Source organism: Thunnus thynnus, chromosome 3, assembly GCF_963924715.1.
Source record: "Thunnus thynnus chromosome 3, fThuThy2.1, whole genome shotgun sequence".
Taxonomy (NCBI): Eukaryota; Metazoa; Chordata; class Actinopteri; order Scombriformes; family Scombridae; genus Thunnus; species Thunnus thynnus.
This window is the reverse complement of record NC_089519.1, coordinates 36,028,018-36,049,025: the sequence shown is the minus strand read 5'-3', so window position 1 is coordinate 36,049,025 and position 21,008 is coordinate 36,028,018. Positions and strand designations below refer to the sequence as shown.

Genomic DNA, 21,008 nt, shown 5'->3' with positions numbered 1-21,008 from the left:
ACCCTGACCTTCATCTCTGTGACTTCAGAGCGATATACTGTATAAATGTAGCTTCATTCATTAAAAAACGTTACCTGTGAACATAATCCAGGCAATAATTATGTTTGCCAAAGCAACATAATTGGGAATGCAACTTTCTAGGAGACAGAACGGCACTTCAAGACATCTGACAATTTACAGTTTACATGAACAATATGTCATCAAGTTCATAAGCAATGTTACTCAAACATTCTGGGGCCGTTATACTGAACACTGTAACAAAATTTGGGGATTAAGAGGCACTACAAGATATGTTGGAATTATAAAAAAAACAAACTGATTTTGTTGTTGTAATACTAAATACGGGGGATTTAGGGACATTATGACTATCTTTAGGATTGTAAAAAAAAAAACATTTCGGGGTCATCATACAACATCTAAGGATTTTAGGGCACTACAACAACTTTGCGATCAAAAAAAATAACACATTTGGGGATTTTAGGGCACTATAATAAAGTTCAGGATTGTAAAAAAATGGTGTACCAAATTTGGAGATTAAGAGGCACTTCAAGAAATCTGCAGATTATAAAAATAAAAAATAAAACAAAAAAAGTTGTGGCCTTTACACCAATTTGTGGAATTTTATGGCACAATAATACATTTGGGGATTATAAAATAATTTCTGGAGTTGTAATCCAAATTTTTAGGGCAGCATAATAAATTAACAAATACATTTCGTATACAAGATTTGGGGATTTAGAAGCACTACACGAAATTTTTTGATTCTTAAATTTTACAGACTTTGTGGTTGTTATACACAATTTTGGTATTATAACAAACTTTGGGATTGTAAAACATGGTATAACAAATATGGGGATTTAGAGGCACTATAAACAGTTTTTGGATTATAAAAAATTTTGGGGTCATAATACAAACATGTACAGTGTAGAGGAACTTTAACAATCTTACAGATAAAAAAATATTGAGGATGTTAATCCTCCTGAATAAATGAATAAATGTGGGCGTTACATTTGTATACAGATTTGGTGCCACTATAACAAATTAGGGAATTTGAGGACAAATTTGTTACTGATTAATCACCATAGCACAGTTTCAAATTTTGGGGTTACTGTAACAAATTTTACCATCATAACGAATGTCTAGGATTATAGAAATAGCTAATTTTGGGGATGCTATATCACTTTTGGGGGGAATGATGGTAACACTATAGAAAAAATGGGATTTGGGGAAACATGTTTTGGGATTCTGACAGATTTAACTGACTTTAACAAATCTTTATAACATGTTTGTATCATCATACCACATTTTTGAAATTTGGCGGTTACTTTACCCATTTTTTTGATTTTAACAAGAAATTTTAGGGTCACTGTGCCTTATTATAATGTGCCATTACAAATTTTGGAATTGTAAAAAAAAAATGTGAAAGCTATACCAAATTATGAGGATATAAGGGTGCTGAAAAAAATTGGGATTAGCAAATCATTTTGGGGTTGCAATAGCAAATTTTGCATTTTGAAAATACGTTAACAAACTCATAGAGTGCATTATTACGTTGTACTGTCAATTGTTTTTTATGTACTTTCCATTAGAAAAATATTGTACCGAACAGGTGTCACCAGTTTTTCTGTTTGAGTAATTTGGGATGGTTTTGAAATCCTGCTTAAGACATGAAATACGATTCATGATCAGGAAATAACTGCTGGAATATGTTGTGGATCTCACACTGATGAGACTTAACAATATAAAAAGGATCATATCAACATTATGACATAACGATTAAACCGACACAAATCATAGAAGAGATTGTAGATTTAGCTCTACGAAGATTTCATGGATGCTTAAACATCACTGGGGTTTTTTAATTTTGGGTTATTAACAAGATGGAAAACTATGGCAAAAACTGTAAATAAAAATAAAACTGATAGAAATGTGTGTGAAAACAGGATGATTATTAAACTATCAGCGGGAAATGAGGTTTGTTTTTGAGACATTAAAGAATAAACAGAAAAAATAAGATCATACATAATGTTAAAAATATGATAAAATGACAAATATTAACATCCTTTTCATGTAAATCATCTACAAACACCACAAGCCACACAATACAATCATAAAAGCTGATCTTTTGCTGCTGAAATTCTGTGCTTTCTATCAACATAAGGACACGACCTTTATTAACAACATGACCAGCTGCTGATTTACATTCAAATAACACAAATTTCAAGGGTTTCTCTCTGAGTGTTAGCTCTTGGCTGTATCTGGGCTCCTGGCTGCGGGCCGGGCCCCTGCTAGCCTTGGGGCTCCGGGGCCAGTTCACTGTTTGTGCACAGTTTCCTGAGTGCTGGGAACACCGCAGGACACAAATCAGGATGTTATTGTGTTCGTATGACAACAGAAAGAGAGAGAGACTGTATCCTGTGACAGCCAGAGGGAGGGAGAGGCTGTTTCCCACAATGCCTTTGGACAAACGGAGGTCTCCTGTATGTGTGTGTGTGTGTATGTGTGTGTGTGTGTGTTGGGTGGGGAGCGGAACTGCAAATATCTGCAACAGCTTCTTGTTTGTTTATTATCTAAATATCTGGTAGCCCTGAGTCACAAACAGAGAGACCTGATGTCAAACAGCAGCAGGTTTTCATGCTGCAAAGTCTGAATGCCTTCAATGATCCGACAATCGAGTCGTATTTTCATAGATATAGAAATAGTTCAATTTACCACCCAAACTGTCCACTTTAAAGGTGACATATTCTGCACATTTCCAGGTCTATATTTATATTCTACTGGAATATCTTTGCATGATTAAAAATGCCTTATTCATCTTCTACTGGTCCTTTATGCAGCCCCTCAGTTCAGCCTCTGTCTGAAACAGGCCGATTTAGCTCCTGTCTCTTTAAGGCCCCGCCTCCTGATGAGCCCACTCTGTTCTGATTGGTCAGCTTCAGGGAAGCTTCTTCCGGCTCTGGAGGCTACGTAAACAAACTGTAGTAGCAGGATTTCTCCTCTTTTTCTCCTAAATCAGCTAAATCAGATCTGAAATATGAGTGGACAACATGAGCGATACATGGAAACACCTTAGCAACCACCTCAGTAACCACCTTAGCAACCAAGGCTACAGAATGGACAGCCCTTCATGGGCATGTGTGACGAGCCAACGTCAGCTTGTCAGCAAGGTAGAAAAAAACATTACATAGCATCATGTTTAACATCTGACATCATAACAGGATATAATATCTCTAATGTTATTTGCAGAATGACTTAAAATTTGACTTGAAATTTGGCCCATTATACTTAGTTGTTTTACCAAGAAGTTTTATGATTCAGCGTTTACACTTCACTTTTTGTACAGATTAAACAAATGAGATATAACATGTTAATTGGTGAGCTTTAAAGTTGGTGGTAGGTGGCTTTTGTTACCTTTGGACAGAGCCAGGCTAGCAGTTTCCCCCTGTTTCCAGTCTTTATGCTAAGCTAAGCTAACTTAACCAGCTGCTGGGTGTAGCTTCATATGTAACATTCAAACATGAGAGAGATCTTGTTATCTAACTCTCTGCAAGAAAGTGAATTTCCTAAAATGATGAACCAGGTTATCTACCTACCAACTAACACACACACACACACACACACACACACACACACACACACACACACCGTTCCTCCTTCATCCAGTGTCTAAATGCAACGACATGACTCTGTGTGTTCCTGCTTTAACTAAAGTGGCAGCAATTTAATGTTGTTGTTGAGTTGAAGATGTGCAACTCAAGAAACAATAAAAACAACTCATCAACCATAAACAAGGGCTGTGTGTGTGTGTGTGTGTGTGTGTGTGTGTGTGTGTGTGTGTGTCCAGCAGAGCAGAGTTTGAGGGATCCAGCATCGAGTCGGGACGCCCGTCTGGGCCTGATTTACCGAGGCCCCAGCGAGTCTGCCTGCTTCGCTTTGTTTACTCGGATGAAATCTGAAACAAATGTGACTGCGATAGACCACCAACCCCCCCTCCGACCCACCACCACCAACACCACCCACCCCTCCCATCCTGCTGCAGCTCTGTGTGTGTGTGTTGTTTTCTGCAGCTCCAAATTAACACAAGCGCTGATCTGATCAGACCTGACTGTCCATCTATTCAACACTATAAGATATCTCATCAGCTACCAGATTCTCATTAAAGTTTGTGATGTTTAATCTGATCTAATCTCGCCGTGTTGATGCTTAATCTGCTGTTTCTTATCAATAACCAACGTTGTCTAACACATAAAATAACTTTATTGTACACGTCCTCTAATGTTACACCAATTTCCTGGAAATAATTTATTTCCTGGAGTAATTTGCAGGTTTCTAACAGTTCATTTCAAAGGACACTTTCCAGAAAAGGTGTAATTTGGTACAAATTATAAGAAAACTGGGAAAACAGTTGGTTTAGTTGGGAAGTACCCACTCATTATATTTGGGTTCATACGTGGTAAATGATTTGGAAAACATTGGTTACGCTCTACTTTGCAGTTCCATTAATTTCATATTTATTTCCTGGAAATGTTTTGAATAATTTGCAGGTATTTAACGGTTCATTTTTAGGACGTATTTTAGAAAGGTGGGTGGTGCAATTTGGTTCAAATTATAAGAAAAAATGAAAAACAAAGTGTTAAACTGATTGAGTTGGTCATTACATTTGGGTTCAAACATAAAGTAGTTTTTAATTTGCAAAAACATCTTAATAAATTTGATTAACAATTCTTTAACTGTATGACAACTCTGTTTCTCATATCCTACCAAATGACATAACCCTTTCAAAATAAGAAAAAAAGAATGGACAGTTAGATAGCAGCTACTTTTAGGAAATTAAGGAGAACATTTCCTGGAAATTAGAAACTAAGCAACCTGTAAAATAAAATAAATCATAATTAATCATCTCACGACCCCTCAGATTTATCTGCTGACCCTTTGGAGGGCCCTGACCCCTAGGTTGGGAACCACTGGACTAAACTAGCTAACTGTATATAAAGTAGTGTAAACTAGCTCCACCTCCAGCAGCTACAACAGTAACATGCTGCTCTAACACTGATGCTTCACTATTAATAATCTAATGATGTCATATATAATAATATATCAGTCAGAGGGACCAAACCACTACTTTTACTGCAATACTTTAACTACATCAAGCTCATAATACTTATGTACTTTTACTGCAATACTTTAACTACATCAAGCTCATAATACTTATGTACTTTTACTGCAATACTTTAACTACATCAAGCTCATAATACTTATGTACTTTTACTGCAATACTTTAACTACATCAAGCTCATAATACTTATGTATTTTTACTGTAATAGGATTTTTCATGCAGGACTTTTACTTGTAATGGAGTATTTTTACATTGCTGTTTTGATACTTTTACTTAAAGGACCAGTGTTCAGGATTTAGTGGCATATAGCTGTGAGGTTACCGATTTCAACCAACTAAATACCCCTCCCCCCCCCTTCCAAGCGTGTAGGAGAACCTACGGTGGCCAGTGTTTGGTTTGTCTGTTCTGGGCTACTGTAGAAACATGGCGGTGCAACATGGCAGGCTCCATGGAAGAGGACCTGCTTCCTATGTAGATATAAAGGGCTCATTGTAAAGTAACAAAAACACAAAAATTCTTTGTTTCAGGTTATTATATGCTAATTAAAACATACTTATGAATATTATATTCCATTTCTGCTAAGTCCGTTCCGTTAGATGCCACTAAATTCTACACACTGCACCTTTAAGTAAATGATCTGAATACTTCCAACACTGTTTTTTAATAGTTTTGGACAACAATGGAGCTCTTTGGCACAGAAAAATAATATATATCAGGTTTTGGAGTGGTTAGTTGGATTTTTTCATGTGTTTTTGTTGATAGTAAGAGTTATCCCTTAAAAACAATGGCTGAGCTACAACTCAGGATGCAAAGGCATCGTCCTGAAGGCATGGAGGCGATGTGGTGTTTAAATGTGGTTACCATGGAGAGCCCAGTGTGTAGGAATTTCTAAATAAGCTCCTCGCAAATTACCCAACATCAGAAGCAGCCGATGTTGAGAGTTTGGTTGCGCAACAGTGACCCTCTAAAGCAGCAGGTTTCATCCTCCATAATGAGACACATCATCAGTGTCCTTTATCGTCACCGGAAATCCTTAAACCACATCAAAAGAGACGAGCTGCGTCTTTGTAAATCTATCTGTCCGCAGCAGAAGACGGTGTCAGCACTATTTAAGACAACAGACATGAAGACACAGCAATCTATAAATCACTTTGCTTTATTTAAATCAGCGGTTGGCAGTTGTGCTATAAACAAAACATAAAAAGGACGACCAAAAATAAGATCCAGCTAGAATAACTGTACTTGGCACTTAATGACTGTGTTGTCAAAAGGAAATTATACATTTATATTCATATGTGTGTGTGTCAAGTGCCTCCAATATACACATAAGAACCAAGATGGAAACCACAAATACCAGCTTTTACGTGGTCTCCATTTCCTGACACCAGATTCTCATTAATATTACAAATATTATTTCAGTAACCGACACAAATCCCCTTCGTCTGTAACCCCAAACCCACATATTCATCTTCAGTATAGCCAAGACTGAGAAGCGGAGGAGGAGGAGGAGAGGAAAGTTTGGTCATGAGGAGGAAGAAAACCATGAGAGTGATGATGAGTGGAATTCAAACTCAAATGGAAAAAAACTCTCTATGGTTAAAAGCTCCAAATATCCTCAAAGTGTGCAGGATAAAGGATAATTCTGGTGGTTTTCTTTATTTTTCTTATTGTCAACAAATCTCATGTATCTCAAATCTCGTGTGCAGAGCCCAATCAACAATGAACTGATCTACTAACAAGTATTGTGTGTGTGTGTATCCAAAGCCTGATATATCTTATTCCTCTGAGCCGTAAACCTCCTAAACTATTAAAAACACACCAGTGAGCCACATCGCTGCACTGGGGGAAATTTCCTTCATTATAAAGAGTTTGGTCACGTTGGTCTTTTTAGAAATGGCTCCAAAAATGAATAACAGCGTTCATGTTTTCAGTCTCCGGAGAGTAGTTCTGTGTATAGCTTTGCTAGCTTGTTGTGCTACATATCACAACCTCTTGACTTTGTACTACTTCATAAATTTCTCAAAGAACTTCAGTACAAAGTCAAGAGGTTGTGACATGTAGCAAAACAAGCTAGTGAAGCTATGAACAGAACCACGTTCCTGCACATGCTCAGTGGCGTCTGCCTTACACAGAACTACTCTCTGGAGACTGAAAACCTGATCACTGTTATTAGTCTAACTAACGTGACCAAACTCTTCATGATGAGGGAACATGTCACCCAGTGCAGCGATGTGACTCACTAACGTGTTCTTAACAGTTTTTAGACAACAAAGGAGGTCTACGGAGCAGAGGAATAAGATATATCAGGCTTTGCATACACACACACACACACACACACACAACACTTGTTAGTAGATCAGTTAATTGCTGGTTTGGCTCTGAACATGAGATTTGTTGACAATAAGAAAAACATCGCCAGCATCATCCTTTCAAGATTTAGATGCACAAACATCCCAGAATGATGTCACTGGTTAAAGAGTCTTTGGTCTTGATTACAGCAATAAAATGACCCAAACAGCTGTAGTTTGTATCTTCTATGTAGAAATAGCTGCTAAGGCTCATTGGTACTGTAGTGCTGAGTCTAACGTTTATAAGTAACCCCTTATGTTACACTAGGTAAACTGGAAGCAGTGGATCTGTTTGCTTCTCTCCTACAGTTTGATGGCAAAGAAGAGCGTTACTAGCACCCTATTGGCTGGTGGTATCTTTTTTTCCAAGGTTGGTAGACAAAACTACTTTAACAACTTTAGCAACCATCTAAATGGATCAGAACCCATCTAAACATACATCCAACCACCAGGGATAAACTAACTAGTTAGCTATTAGCTTGGTATGGTGAGCTGCTTAAGTACATAATGTTAGCTTTCTCGTCTTCTTGCCTTTCAAGATTCACTGTCAGGTCACATTGCAAAAAAAAAAAAAAAAGATTATTTGCTCGATTTACTGAGCTTCATCTCAACCAATGAGATCATTTATGGTTCAAGAAATGTTTGCATCACTAAACCTCAACAGCCAACACTGACTGTCCGCTCCTCCTTTCTCCTTCTAGACCAACATATGGATTATTTCCTTACTGGTGATTTCCTCTGAAAACAGGATATGCTTCATTTTGCCCCTAATATCTGATCCAGGACCAGCCAAGAATCTGTTCTAAAACAGTTTAAAACTGATTGATTAGCCATGACTGAACCCAGATCAGCTGTTAAGGGCAGAAAGAGTCACTGAGACCACAGTGACCCTCGGTGAACTCAGGCAGTGACGCAGGTCAGAAATCAGCTGTACAATCAGACAAATAATAAAGGCAAAGCCTGGTCTCATCTGAAACAAAAAGCACAAAAGCAATAATCATAAACAAAGAAAGAAAAGAAACAAAAAGTGAAAAAAAGAAGAAGCTGGAATTGAAAGCATGGTGCAAATGGTGAAAAGAGGAATGACTAACCCTGAACCAGGAACATCATACTACACCTCCCAGAACATTTCCGTCATTGAGTGACTCAGAACATCAGTTACAGGAATACAGACTTATCAGATGGTAGGAAATCTATATGCAATATTAACACAATTTACTCTGACCAAGAAAGGTTTCTCCTACTACAATTGATACAAGAAAAAAAAAATGGTGCAGGTGCTTTCTATTCTGCTAATCATGCTTCCTCCGTCCTCCGGCCTGTGAGATCAGCCGTTATCGAGGATGATTCAGTCCCTTAAATGTGAGCGAGTGACCACAGGTGTATCCTACACTGAAGTTTTTTACCGGACGGCGACACCCCTTCAATTGGAATGTCTTTATTGATTGTTGGGCTGATCTGACGGGAAAATAAAGGGAACATCCAGGCTGTTGTGGAGACAGCTTTACTGTAATGTTTGAAATATTCTGTGACAGTCAGTCATCAGGCGGGAGGTGCTTTTCTTTTAAACTGTTACTCAATTATTTCTACATAAAATTACGTCAGAGCGATGCCGTCCCATTTGATGCATTAAATCCCTTCGTCCTCCTGAGTAAAGAGAGGAGCCTTGTTTACTGAAAGGAAAAGACTCACTGACATGTGCTCAGTGCTGCCACTGGTGGCCAGAACCTTTATTGCAGTAATACTGATAAATAAAACAGTAAATTCCTTTCTTTAGTTTCCGGTAATGCTGCAAAATATTTGATTTTACATGGTATGTATTGGCTGTAATGGAAGAAACCTTTCATAGTCAGAATTAGAAGATCTCTTCTTTTATTGGAGAGTGTTTATGGATATTTAATATGTTGCTGTGTTTTTATGTGCCGTTTGTTAATTCTTTACTCTTTTTCTGTAAAGCATTCTGTCTCTTTGTTAAGAAAAGTGATATATAAATAAAGTTTTTGTTAGTTTGCACTCATCGTTGGTTTTCTCCCTCCTTATACTGTTGGTCACTAAAAAGCCTTCCATCTGGTGAGTTTGTACTTTTAACGTATTCCTCCAATAAAGACTTAATGAGTCACTCAAATGTCCGAGTTCAGGGAAGCAGCGATGCAGGACTTTGGTACGTAGTAGACGTCCTTGATCAGCATTAAGGAATGACTTGACGCTTTGTAAAATCGCTGAGATATCAAAACCGTTCTCTTGTTCATTTGATCTGCGGTGGATGATTTGCAGGTTGTGAGCGGGATACAGAAACACCCAAAATCAAACCCACTGAAAGCTCCAACTGGCTTGTTTTCAAATCCAAAACCCTGCTCACCACCACAAATCAAACCACAAATCCAAGAAGAAGCTAAGACAACAAAAAAAAAAGACTGAGGAATTTAGGAGTTTCCTTCAAGTTTTTCTCAATCATTCCAGCCTCTTGTGGAAGATATGAACGTCCCAGCTCGAGCAAAAGTCCCAACAGGTTAAAAATATCTGCCTGACCCTCCTGCACCTTCAGTACAGTGAGCCAATGAAGGGTTTAAGGACATTTGGGGGCGAGGGCACAATGTTATTTGATGATCAGTATTTTAAAAAGACACAGTATGTAATGATCTATTTTTTTTCAGATATCTAATCTCTTTAATGCTCCACGCTGCGAGTATTATTCTGTATTATTCTATTCAGAGCAGGTGACACATTTTTCACATGGCGAAGGTCTCGTTTTGGAGCCGAACTCAAATGCATCACTAATAATAATCGTTGCCGTCGTCTTCATCTTGAAAACGGACCGGAGCTCAATCCGGCTTCATGAGGAGTCGCTCAGACAAAGTAAACTTGTCTCTTAAAGGACATTTTAAGTTTGAACACTCCACCATTTTTAATGCCACAGATATTTTTTTTCCATCTTGAAAGGAATAGTTTGACCCTTTGGGGAATGTATTTACTTATTTAAGCTTTATTTATACAGAAACTAAAAATACACTTGTTTACTTTCTTGCAAGAAGAGTAGATGAAGATGAAGAGTTTGATGAGAATATTGATACCACTCTCATATCTGAAGCTAGAGCCAGTTAGCTTAGCTTAGCATAAAGACTGGAAATAGTGGGAAACAGCTAGCATGGCTCTGTCCAAAGATAACAAAATCAGACTAGCAGCACCTCTAAAGATCTTTAATTAACATGTTATATCTTGTTTGTTTAATGCATACAAAAATCGAAGTGTAAAAACGAGAATTTGTGGTTTTCAGGGGCGTTTATGTGGCGACTATTTCTTGGCCGGCAGCAATGACTTCTTGGAGTCTCTGCTGGTTGTCTGGCAACCTCATGGTACCATAAATCCTGCAGGAAGTCACTGCTGCGAGGCAACAAATCCTCACATAACCCCAGTTTTTGTACAAATTAAACAAATCAGATATAGAAGTTTTTCGGTGAGCTTTTGAGGAGCTGGTAGGCAGATTTTTGTAACCTTTGGACAGAACCAAGCTAGCTGTTTCCCCCTGTTTCCAGTCTATAGGCTAAGCTAAGCTAACCGTCATCTGGCTCCAGCTTCATATTTAATGGAAAGAGTGGGATCAATCCTCTCAGCTAACTCTTAGCAAGAAAGCAAACAAGCGTTTGCCAAAATGTCAAACTATTCCTTTAAATGCTGTATTTTACAGCTTTACCTCATTCATCTCAGAACATAATTCTCTTTTCTGTTGTGGGCAAATATTTAAGAGCTCTCTAGTAATTTCCTGCCTTCACAGGAGACTTCTTACCCCAAACTCCACATCCTTCATCCCTCTTTTCCCTTCCCACCCTCCCTCCTTCTCTCCCTCCCTCTTTTCTTTTCAAAATGTGTGTGAATCAAAGACACAGTGTGTCCGTCCAGACACATCAAGGTGAGCGACGCAATGGATGTCAGGTGATGGAGTAGATGGAGGTACATTGGGGAGGACTGGGAAGTGTTTCTTTGTGTGTGTGTGTTTTATCTGACGGTGACGCCCAGCTTCTCCAGCACTCTTGTTCCTTTCTCCTGGTACTCCTCCCGCGTCATCCAGAAGTTGTCCTTGTCCTTCATGATGTCGGCAAGCACGGCGCCGCCCAGGAACACCATGTGTTTACGCCGAGGGGGGTCCTCTATCCTGATCTTGAATTTCTGCGGTGGAGATGAAGCAGAAAGAGAGTAGAGAGTGTTAACGGAGATAATAATGTGTTGAAAGCCCGCGCCACCCAGTGAGGTCCCTTAAAATAGACTGAAGTAGATTGTCTTTTAATTACAGGTTGGTGGATTTCCCAGAGCGGCTGCAGGAGCAGCAGAGCGTACTTCCTCTCAGGAACAATTAGATGTTATATTTTCACCTTGTCATCATGGACCATGACAATGACGGCGTGTCTGACAACTACACTGTGGCTTCAGGGCCCTCTGGTGGCGAAAACATTTACTGCACCAGAGAACAAGAAAGCCTGATGGAGTTTACATCTAAAATAAGCTGAAAATCACAGATGTATCTATAGAGAAGCTGCATAGTTATTTACAAAACATAGTCAATTATGATGACATTTACATTTTATTACACTATTAGTTAACTAATGCATTAAAGCTTAAAAAGGAGCCCAAGGCTTAGTCTGACATGTAAATCCATAATTTTCGAGCAAAATAATCTCCTCACATGACAGTTGGTTACTAGTGTGAACAACGTTACACACACAGTATTTGTATAGTATGTGGCAGCGTTGGTTAGTCAAATACAGTCTCAGAGGTCCACAATACATTTCCACTGCATCAAAGGTCCAGTAAGGGTTCATTAGATTATATTTCAGTATAGACCATCTCCTACTTGCGTAACCAAGTATTTCAGCAGTCGAGACTTGTGAAAATGTTTTTACAATTATTCTGCTGGAGTTCTTGATATCACGACTTCAGCTGGATCAGTTTTGTTTGGCGTCGTTGTGGCGTTTTACTCTCATTAAAGCCACTGTTTCACTGTAAATCAAACACAAAGGTCTCACACTTCCCTCAGGAAGAATTCATGTGTATTTCTCCGTCCAGTCATGCTTAAATGCATGTTTTTCCACTTTCAACCTTTCTTTGTTTGTATTGACAACAACCTGTTTAACTGTGGCGACTAACAGGCGGCTGAATGATGACAAGCAGTTCAATTCTGTTCCCGTTCCAGATTAAATTTTATTTATTTATGACCAGAGTCCACCTATTGAGTATATATGCTGTATGGTATGAAATTATGAAAAGATTCTCACCAGAGAAACCCTGAAAACTGTTTTAAAGGAATTCATTAATGTTTACATCAGAGGGTTTAGCTTTAGGCATTTAGGGATGGGAGGTATGGTTTGACAGATTTATCACAATATGACAAAATCACATTTAAAATAATCAAATTAATATTAAATGTAATAAACGTTTCTCCACTGTTTTCTTCCACTTCAGTGATTCATTCTATAACTTGATAATATTTAGATATCTGTACTCACTGATAGCTTGTCCACGTCTCCCTTCAGCACTCGCTCCAGGTAAAGTTGCTTCAGCTCGCGCTCCAGCCGGGACGGCAGGCCGGGATACATGGTGGAGCCTCCAGACAGGACGATGTGCTTGTAGAACTCAGCTCTGATCAGAAAAACAACATACGATGAATGGTTTCCATTTTTATTACATCACTCTTCAATACCACTCGGCCTGGCGGCGGGAAGCTTTAACCTGGATTCCAAATATGCATCATCATGATCATCTTTTTTCAAAGTTGTTCAGGTTTTAATTCCCAGTGTTCCCCATTTAATGTTGTTTGTTTGAGTGCATTTAAGAGTTTTAAGGGCAACAAGAATGTAAACATGTGCATACAGGACTGTTGGAATTTAACAGGATTAAGATATTAATGTATATGCAGGTTTCTGCTGCTTTCACCAAATACAATTTAAGACTTTTTTTTTTAATACCACATAATATGCAATTGAACCTTTTTATAGTCACACCTGTCAAGAAAGGATGGAAAACGAGGAGGGATAATAAAGCCTACAATTAATTTTCATTTATGTTATGATTCTTTTATTCCTTTTTTTAAAGGAACTGAATTTGGTGCTTTTTAAGACTTTTAAAGACCTGCATGTGTGATCTCTAAATGTTAAATTCCAGCAGTTTGAATCCAGAAATGTGTTGTTGCAGCCCGAGAACCTTTATGTCACTCATAAAAAAATGAATTTTTTTTAACTTTTAATGTAACTTCATTAAAAAGGTTTTTTCCACCTCAAACAAAGAGTCTCAAGTAGGCTAAAGTTTTAGAATAATGTTTTTTCCAGGTTGTCTTGTATATTGTATATTGTGTGTATTTGTGATTAGAGCTGGGCTGATATTATATCGATACTAGACTATATATATCGTGATATTTCATAAGTGTTGTGTTTTCCTGGTTTTAAAGGCTCCATTACAATAAATTAATGTAATTTTCTGAACTGACCAGACTGTTCCAGCTGTTTACCCACTTTAGTCATTATATCCACATTACTGATGATTATTTATCAAAAATCTCATCATGTAAATATTTTGTGAAAGCACAAATGATCATCACTACAATATCGTTGCAATATCAATAAAGGTATTTGGTCAAAAATATTTAATTTTGTAATATTTTTTATATTTTGTCCATGTCCCTCAAACATAATTTGTGTATCACTTTTTTCAGGTGATGAATTTCTCATTTAGTTTTGTCTTATTGGATGATGAAGTCGGTTTGTGATCTCTGTTCAGAGGTTTATAAATCATATTGAGCGTTTCCATTGACAACAGCGGCCCAGCGGCTCCTGACTGCTCACCTGGTGTCGATATCTGCGGCCTGGATGGTGTTGAAGAGCAGCTCGGCCACGCCCACCCCCTCCACATTGATGAGGTGAGGTTGAAACAGAGCCTCGGGGGCTTCGAACCTCTCTCCTCCAACCTTGATCACTCTGCCGTCCGGAAGCTGAGGACACGAAAAAAACAAAACATTTAGCGAATATTCCTGCCTTCAGGACTAACGAAGAACATTACTAAACAGGAACAGAGTTGATGACCACGACTGACCGTGTACGACTCCACCAGCACCGTCGTCTCCAGCGCCAGCTTCTGCTCCTGCTCAATGTTGTAACCGACGTAGCAAAGCTTCTCCTTCATCATCCTCACCGTCTCGAAGTCAGCCGAGTGGTTGAAGGCGTAGCCTCGCAGCAGCAGCAGCTGACGGACAGAAAGCAAGTCTCTTAATTTGGACTCAAGATGGGGGTTTTGTGGTTATTATTAAGTAATAGAAACACAAACATCAGGGCGCCCTGCTAGCCTTCTGGTCTAGGGTTAGGGTTACTCATATCACACAACCGCAACGTCTGTGGTTAAATTCCAACTGAGAGCTTTGCTGCATGTTTCCTCTTTTTCTTTTCTTTCAAAACTATCTAATTATGGCAAAAAAATGCTCAACCCTAAATATATACACACATACATTTGGTCACATAGTGCGTCAAATTCCACCATTTAAAATATTTCCCACATTGGCACCAAACGCCAGACGAAGCGTAGCAGTGAGGGCGACGTGAAGTCGCTGGTACCTTGATGAGGTAGCGTGTGATGTCCCTTCCTGCGATGTCGAGGCGTCGGGTCAGGTGCGGCAGGGAGAAACCTTCGTACACCGGACAGATGTGGGTGACGCCGTCGCCGGAGTCGACCACCACTCCAGTCAGCAGTCCTAGAACAGAGAAGTGGACGAGTCACTCGGTGCAACGGTTAGTCAATGAGTCAAAAATCCAAATATTATACAAATATTTTCTGGTTTTTTTAGTCTTCTATGACAGTAAACTGAATATCTTCGGCTTGTGGACAAAACAAGACATTTGAGGATGTCGTCTTCAACAGTGATCAACATGTTATAGACAAAACAACTAATCAATGAATCAAGAAAATAATCATTAGTTGCAGCCGTATAAACAAACAACCACCTAGCAACACAACTGCAAACAATGTTTACAAAATCTTATAATTGGTTTATCAAAAGTTATATTTTTTGAGGAAGCTCAGAAAATAAGAGGTTTCAGGGAAAGCTAATGTATGAATTGGCACTTGAAGGTGTACACTATTTAGTTTTTTTGCATATCTTTTATATTTTGTGTATATTACCATGTTTTATTTATATGAAAGTGTTATTAGTATGTTGTGTGGAAAGCCGTCCTTTCTGTCCTGCACTGTAAGTTCATTAAATTTTTTGCCTACAGAGCAAAAACAATAACTTTTTTTCAGTTTAGCTGTGATTATCAGAGTCATGGAGGCAAACGTACCTTGAGCGTAGAGAGTGAGGACGGCCTGGATGGCGATATAAACTCCAGAGAACTGGTACGTTTCAAACATCACCTGGCAGGAGACGAAAGGAAAAGTAGCAGTTAATGAACAGGAAGAAGAAGACACAACATAGATGTATAGTTTTGGGTTTCTGCAGTATGTTATGCAGGGATAGTTGCCCCTCTGATATCACCACTCTCAGTCCACTCAGACCAGAACAGAAGCATGTGAAACACCTGCAGTACCTCAATGATCTTTTCTCTGTTCTTGGTTGGGTTCATGGGCGGTTCGGTCAGTAGGATCTTGCAGTTGCGCGAGTCGATGTTGAGTTTCTCGGGGCCGAAGGTGTAATCCCACAGGTGCTTCATGTCGTCCCAGTTCCTGACAATACCGTTCTCCATCGGGTAGTTCACCTCCAGCATGGAGCGCAGCTCGCTGGCCTCGTCCCCCACCATCAGGTCCTGCGAGAGGTCAAAGGTAGATGTTAGATCTTTTATCTGGCGTTTCTCTTCAGCAGCTGATTTATCTAAATATTACCTACATTTTGGCTACAGAGAAGTAAACCAGTGAAACCAGCTGCCTGTGTTTGCTTGAAATCTAAACTTGCACAATCTTCAGACTCCAATGAACACGGCTGAGAACCACAGCTCCATCATACTCATTCAGGGATCATTTAATGATCAGATCATTTCAGGGACACTTGAATATTTTGGTTTTGTCTGCACGCTGTGATCTCTGATTAACCTTTAATGTTCTTCCACAAACTACAATGATGCATCCAAAAGAGTACTAGTAGTAGTAAAGAGCAGCTGCACTGTGATAAACACAACATGAATGACTCAGGCAGATGACATTACCTTGATTTCAATGTTTCCAACTTTAGCTGTGGAGCGGATGATTGGCCGGCCAACCAGCGCTGGGAAAATGTGTTCGGGGAAGTTGGAGCCTGCATAGCCGCACTTGACAAACTAGGAAGAAGAAGAAGAAGAAGAAGAAGAAGAAGAAGAAGAAGAAGAAGAAGAAGAAGAAGATGGTAAAACACAAGAACACAAATATTACAATGTTTACAACAACGTGGTGAAAACTAAAAGTAAAATTCATCCCACTGGGACAAATGTTTTTATTATGTTACAGCATCTCAATTAAATGATTCTTCGATCAAGTGGTGGAAAGTATTTGTACTTTATTTGAGTAGCATCTCACGACCCCTCAGATTTATCTGCTGACCCTTTGGAGGGGCCTGACCCCTAGCTTGGGAACCACTGGACTAAACTAGCTAACTGTATATAAAGTAGTGTAAACTAGCTCCACCTCCAGCAGCTACAACAGTAACATGCTGCTCTAACACTGATGCTTCACTATTAATAATCTAATGATGTCATATATAATAATATATCAGTCAGAGGGACCAAACCACTACTTTTACTGCAATACTTTAACTACATCAAGCTCATAATACTAATGTACTTTTACTGTAGTAGGATTTTTATTGCAGGACTTTTACTTGTAATGGAGTATTTTTACATTGCTTTATTGGTACTTTTACTGCAGTAAAGGATCTTAATACTTCTTCAACCTCTGTTTGAAGTTGTTTGCATGATGTTGACACATTTGGTGTTAATAAGTGTTGATGTTTCACCAGTTAAAAACAGTTCAGGCCTGTGATGTCATCAGCCTAACTGTATGTAACACCTATATTATATGTTGTTTCATAACCCCTGCATATGATGTTGATTTTACAGTAAATCAGAAAGATTTAAACTGAAAATATGTGTCTACTCATCATTTCCTGCAGTCCAAACAACATGCACAAAGAAAAAAACTTCAAACTTGTCAAACAATTCATTCAAATAAATACTTTTCCATTCGTTGTAAGTTTTAATCTGATACAGGAGTCCCCGAGTGAGTCTTCAGAGAGCATGCAGACTTCCTGTAAACCGTGCAGGCAGTTTAATAACATGTCCATTCAAAACCGCAGAAAGCTGCTGCAGAGCTGCACAGTTTCCTTACATGGAAGAACTGCTTCAACTTCCGCAACCAGACGTCTCGCGTCTGCGCACTGACGCACTGAAATCCTTAAAACATTTATCGCTGCTATAAACTGATAGAAACTGATTTTTAGCTGCTATAAACGTATCCGGTAACTTTAAAATGAGTGTAAAAGTGTGTGTGTGAGTAAATTCTGCGTGTGTGAGAAAGATGAAGTGAGGGCGGGGCCGCTAACTGACAACAATAATAAAGAGAATAATAATTACAGGCTTTATTTTTTAACTGTTTCTCTCTCTTATCCTTTCAGTCGGTGTCTTGTTTGCTTCAAATTGTGAATATTTAACGAACAAAACTGAGGACATGAATGCTAACGTAGCTAACGTTAGCCATGACTGTACTGACACTGAAGTTAGCTTCTGATTCGGAGTTGACAGAAACGTCGATAATGATATTTATCGGCTGATTCTCCGTTTTTTCACCACTTACACTTGTGTAAAAGTGTTAAACGTCGTAACAAGAAGCCTTAACTCTGTTTAGACCCACTTTCAGATTTGTAAAACCTTTATTTTACTTCTGAAAACAGAAAAAGGGCACTGTTTTCCCCATCTAGACTACTTTGTCCAGATTAAAACCATCATACTGATTTCCATCAAATCTGGACTAGATTAATAAAGAGACTCCAGAGACTCATTAAAACACAGTTTCAGATTTGTGAAACCTTTATTTTTTTTGTGAAAGCAGAAAAAAAGGTGATTTCACTGATATTTCTCTTGATTTAGATTTAAAAAAAACACTATACTTGTACTATACTAGTCTGCTTGTTGTGCAGAACAACTGATAAACTGCACAATGAACCCAAATATTGACAAAATAACTGCAGGATATTTTATGTAAAATTTGGATGAACTTTAAGTGGATTATTTCCTGTGAATATTGCATCAGAGATGAGTTTTCCTTCTATTTTTATGAACATTTTATGCAATTTTCTGTCTGTATTATATATATTTCATAAGTTTAATTATCATACATATTTAATAGGCTTCTTTCTCATAAATTCAGTGTTTTCTTCTCCCTGACAGTTGGCCATTGGTCTTCTTTCTTATGCAGAATGAGGATATTTAGCAGAGAGTGAAGGCTCTGTGAATGTAGCCGGTGTTCATGTCTATTTATGTTCATATCTTAAATTACAATCTAAACTTTAAAAAAAAACCATTTAGTTGCTTTCCTCACAACCACATAGTGTGTTTTAATCTGGATCTGGTCTAATGTGGTCTGGATGTAGAAAAAAAGCACTGAAATCACCCTTTTTTCTGTTTTCATAAGCAAAATAAAGGTTTCACAAACCTGAAAATGAGTTTTAATGAGTCTCCTTGTTAATCTAGTCCAGATTTGACAAGTCTGAGTGTTGTATTTTTTACCACTAATGGAGAAAAAGCAGTGAAATTCCCCCTGTTTTTCTGTTTTCACAAATAGAATAAAGGTTTCATAACTCTGAATGTGGGTTTCAACAGAAAACTTTTCCCTTAACGATGAATCAGAAACTAACTTCAGCATCGTCATTCAGAATCAGTTTTAACTTTACACTTGAATTACTCTGGCAGCTAGATGTACTAACTCGCTGTGAGACCACTTTAAGGGCTGTATTTGTATTATTGATTAGTGAACAGGAAGCCAACTGTCATAGTGTTACACGGAACCTGACTACAAAGTTAATGACTAAACCAGCAAAGTATTTGTCAGAGACTTTCCTGACTAAACCACAGCAGGATAAACATGACCAGAGGCCAGTCTAACATCTGGATACAGCAGCTGGATGAGACGAATCCAGATGCTGTATGAGATGAATCCAGCTGCTGAATGAGATGAATCCAGCTGCTGAATAAGATGAATCCAGCTGCTGGATGAGACTAATCCAGCTGCTAAATAAGACGAATCCAGCTGCTGAATAAGATGAATCCAGCTGCTGAATGAGACGAATCCAGCTGCTGAATAAGATGAATCCAGCTGACAGACACATTCCTCTCTCAACCCACCCAGCCGAGCTAGCGCTTTAGCACAGCTAGCTCCCTGTCACTTCCTGTTTCCAGCTTCTGATCAAACTGCGCCGCCGGAGAAACGACAGCGACGCGGTGAGAAATTTAAACATTATAGTCTGTTTTCAAACTTACCCCGGTTCCGTTGTCACAAACCACGACTTTCCTTCCTTGGCTGTCCATGTTTTTATATCCCTGAAACCAGCAGCAGCAGCAGCCTCCCCCTGCCTGCACTCCAACGTCAAGCTAACCAAAACACCGGAAGTAACACAAGTTCCGCTTCAACTGTGATTCCTTCCGAATAAAAGCGGAATCTCTTCTTCTTCCTCTTCTTTTGGTTTTTAGCGGCAGTTGCATTACCGCCACCTTCAGCTCCGGAGTGTGAACCAGAGATTAAATCCTATTTATTAATCCTGTCAGTACAGGACTGGATTTAGTCCATTCGGTGCCCTAGACAAGCTTGCCCTGCTCCTTCAACCTGACAGTGCTCACATAAACCAGTTGGATGTTTTCCTATTATATTGAGTGTGCTGTCTAAATTGGAATGATTTAGCCTTATTCTATTGTCTTCTTTCCTTGACCTCAAATATTCAAAGTCAAAATATGACGTGCTTGTTTTGAAGTACACCTGTTGTTTCAAATGGCGGAAATGCACACCAAAACTGCCTTGATGCCCCTACTCCGACCTTGTTTCGATTTTGGAGCATCAAATGAGGACCCAATGACCAAAGTGAGAGAGAGAGAGAGAAAGAGAAAGAAAAAGATAGTACAAGCAAGCTGAGAGCACAAGTGGTTTAGCAAGGGGAGGGAGAGGCGGTAGAGAGAACAAAGCAGTGAGAGAAATAAAACATTATTTTCTGATTGTTTCATGGCGGTTACGTTCTAAAGCAAAATACATAACCATCAAACACTCAACAGATGATTTACTGTGGAAACAGAACGTTTTAATTTCTCCTTTTCATTCATTCATTACATCCAACTAATGCAGCAGCAAATACAAAGACAACAGGACAAATCTGTGTTGGTTCTGGATTGTTGGCATTTCAAATCTGATGCCTGCATTGAGCTATAGGAGCATCAAATCACTTTTAGTGTGTTTGGGTCTTTACAGTTGAATTGACTTTGTTGTTAAAGCTGTATAGAAACCTTCCCCTTGTTTCAGTACTCCACTTCCATTGCCACTCTTCTATTGTTTTACCCCAAACT

General features: G+C 38.7%; 1 protein-coding gene across 1 annotated transcript; it reads right to left on the bottom strand.

Moving 5' to 3' along the window:
- Positions 1 to 6,256: 6,256 nt before the first annotated feature.
- LOC137180308 (actin-related protein 2-A) lies at positions 6,257 to 20,065 on the bottom strand. The gene is made up of 9 exons (XM_067585624.1): positions 19,938 to 20,065; positions 16,638 to 16,748; positions 16,026 to 16,241; positions 15,780 to 15,852; positions 15,057 to 15,193; positions 14,542 to 14,691; positions 14,295 to 14,440; positions 12,963 to 13,095; positions 6,257 to 11,628 (listed from the first exon to the last, which is right to left on the bottom strand). Exons 1-9 carry the CDS (start codon positions 19,983 to 19,985, stop codon positions 11,458 to 11,460), a joined length of 1,185 nt encoding a protein of 394 aa, XP_067441725.1. The 5' UTR covers positions 19,986 to 20,065; the 3' UTR covers positions 6,257 to 11,457.
- Between the last annotated feature and the right edge of the window lie 943 nt (positions 20,066 to 21,008).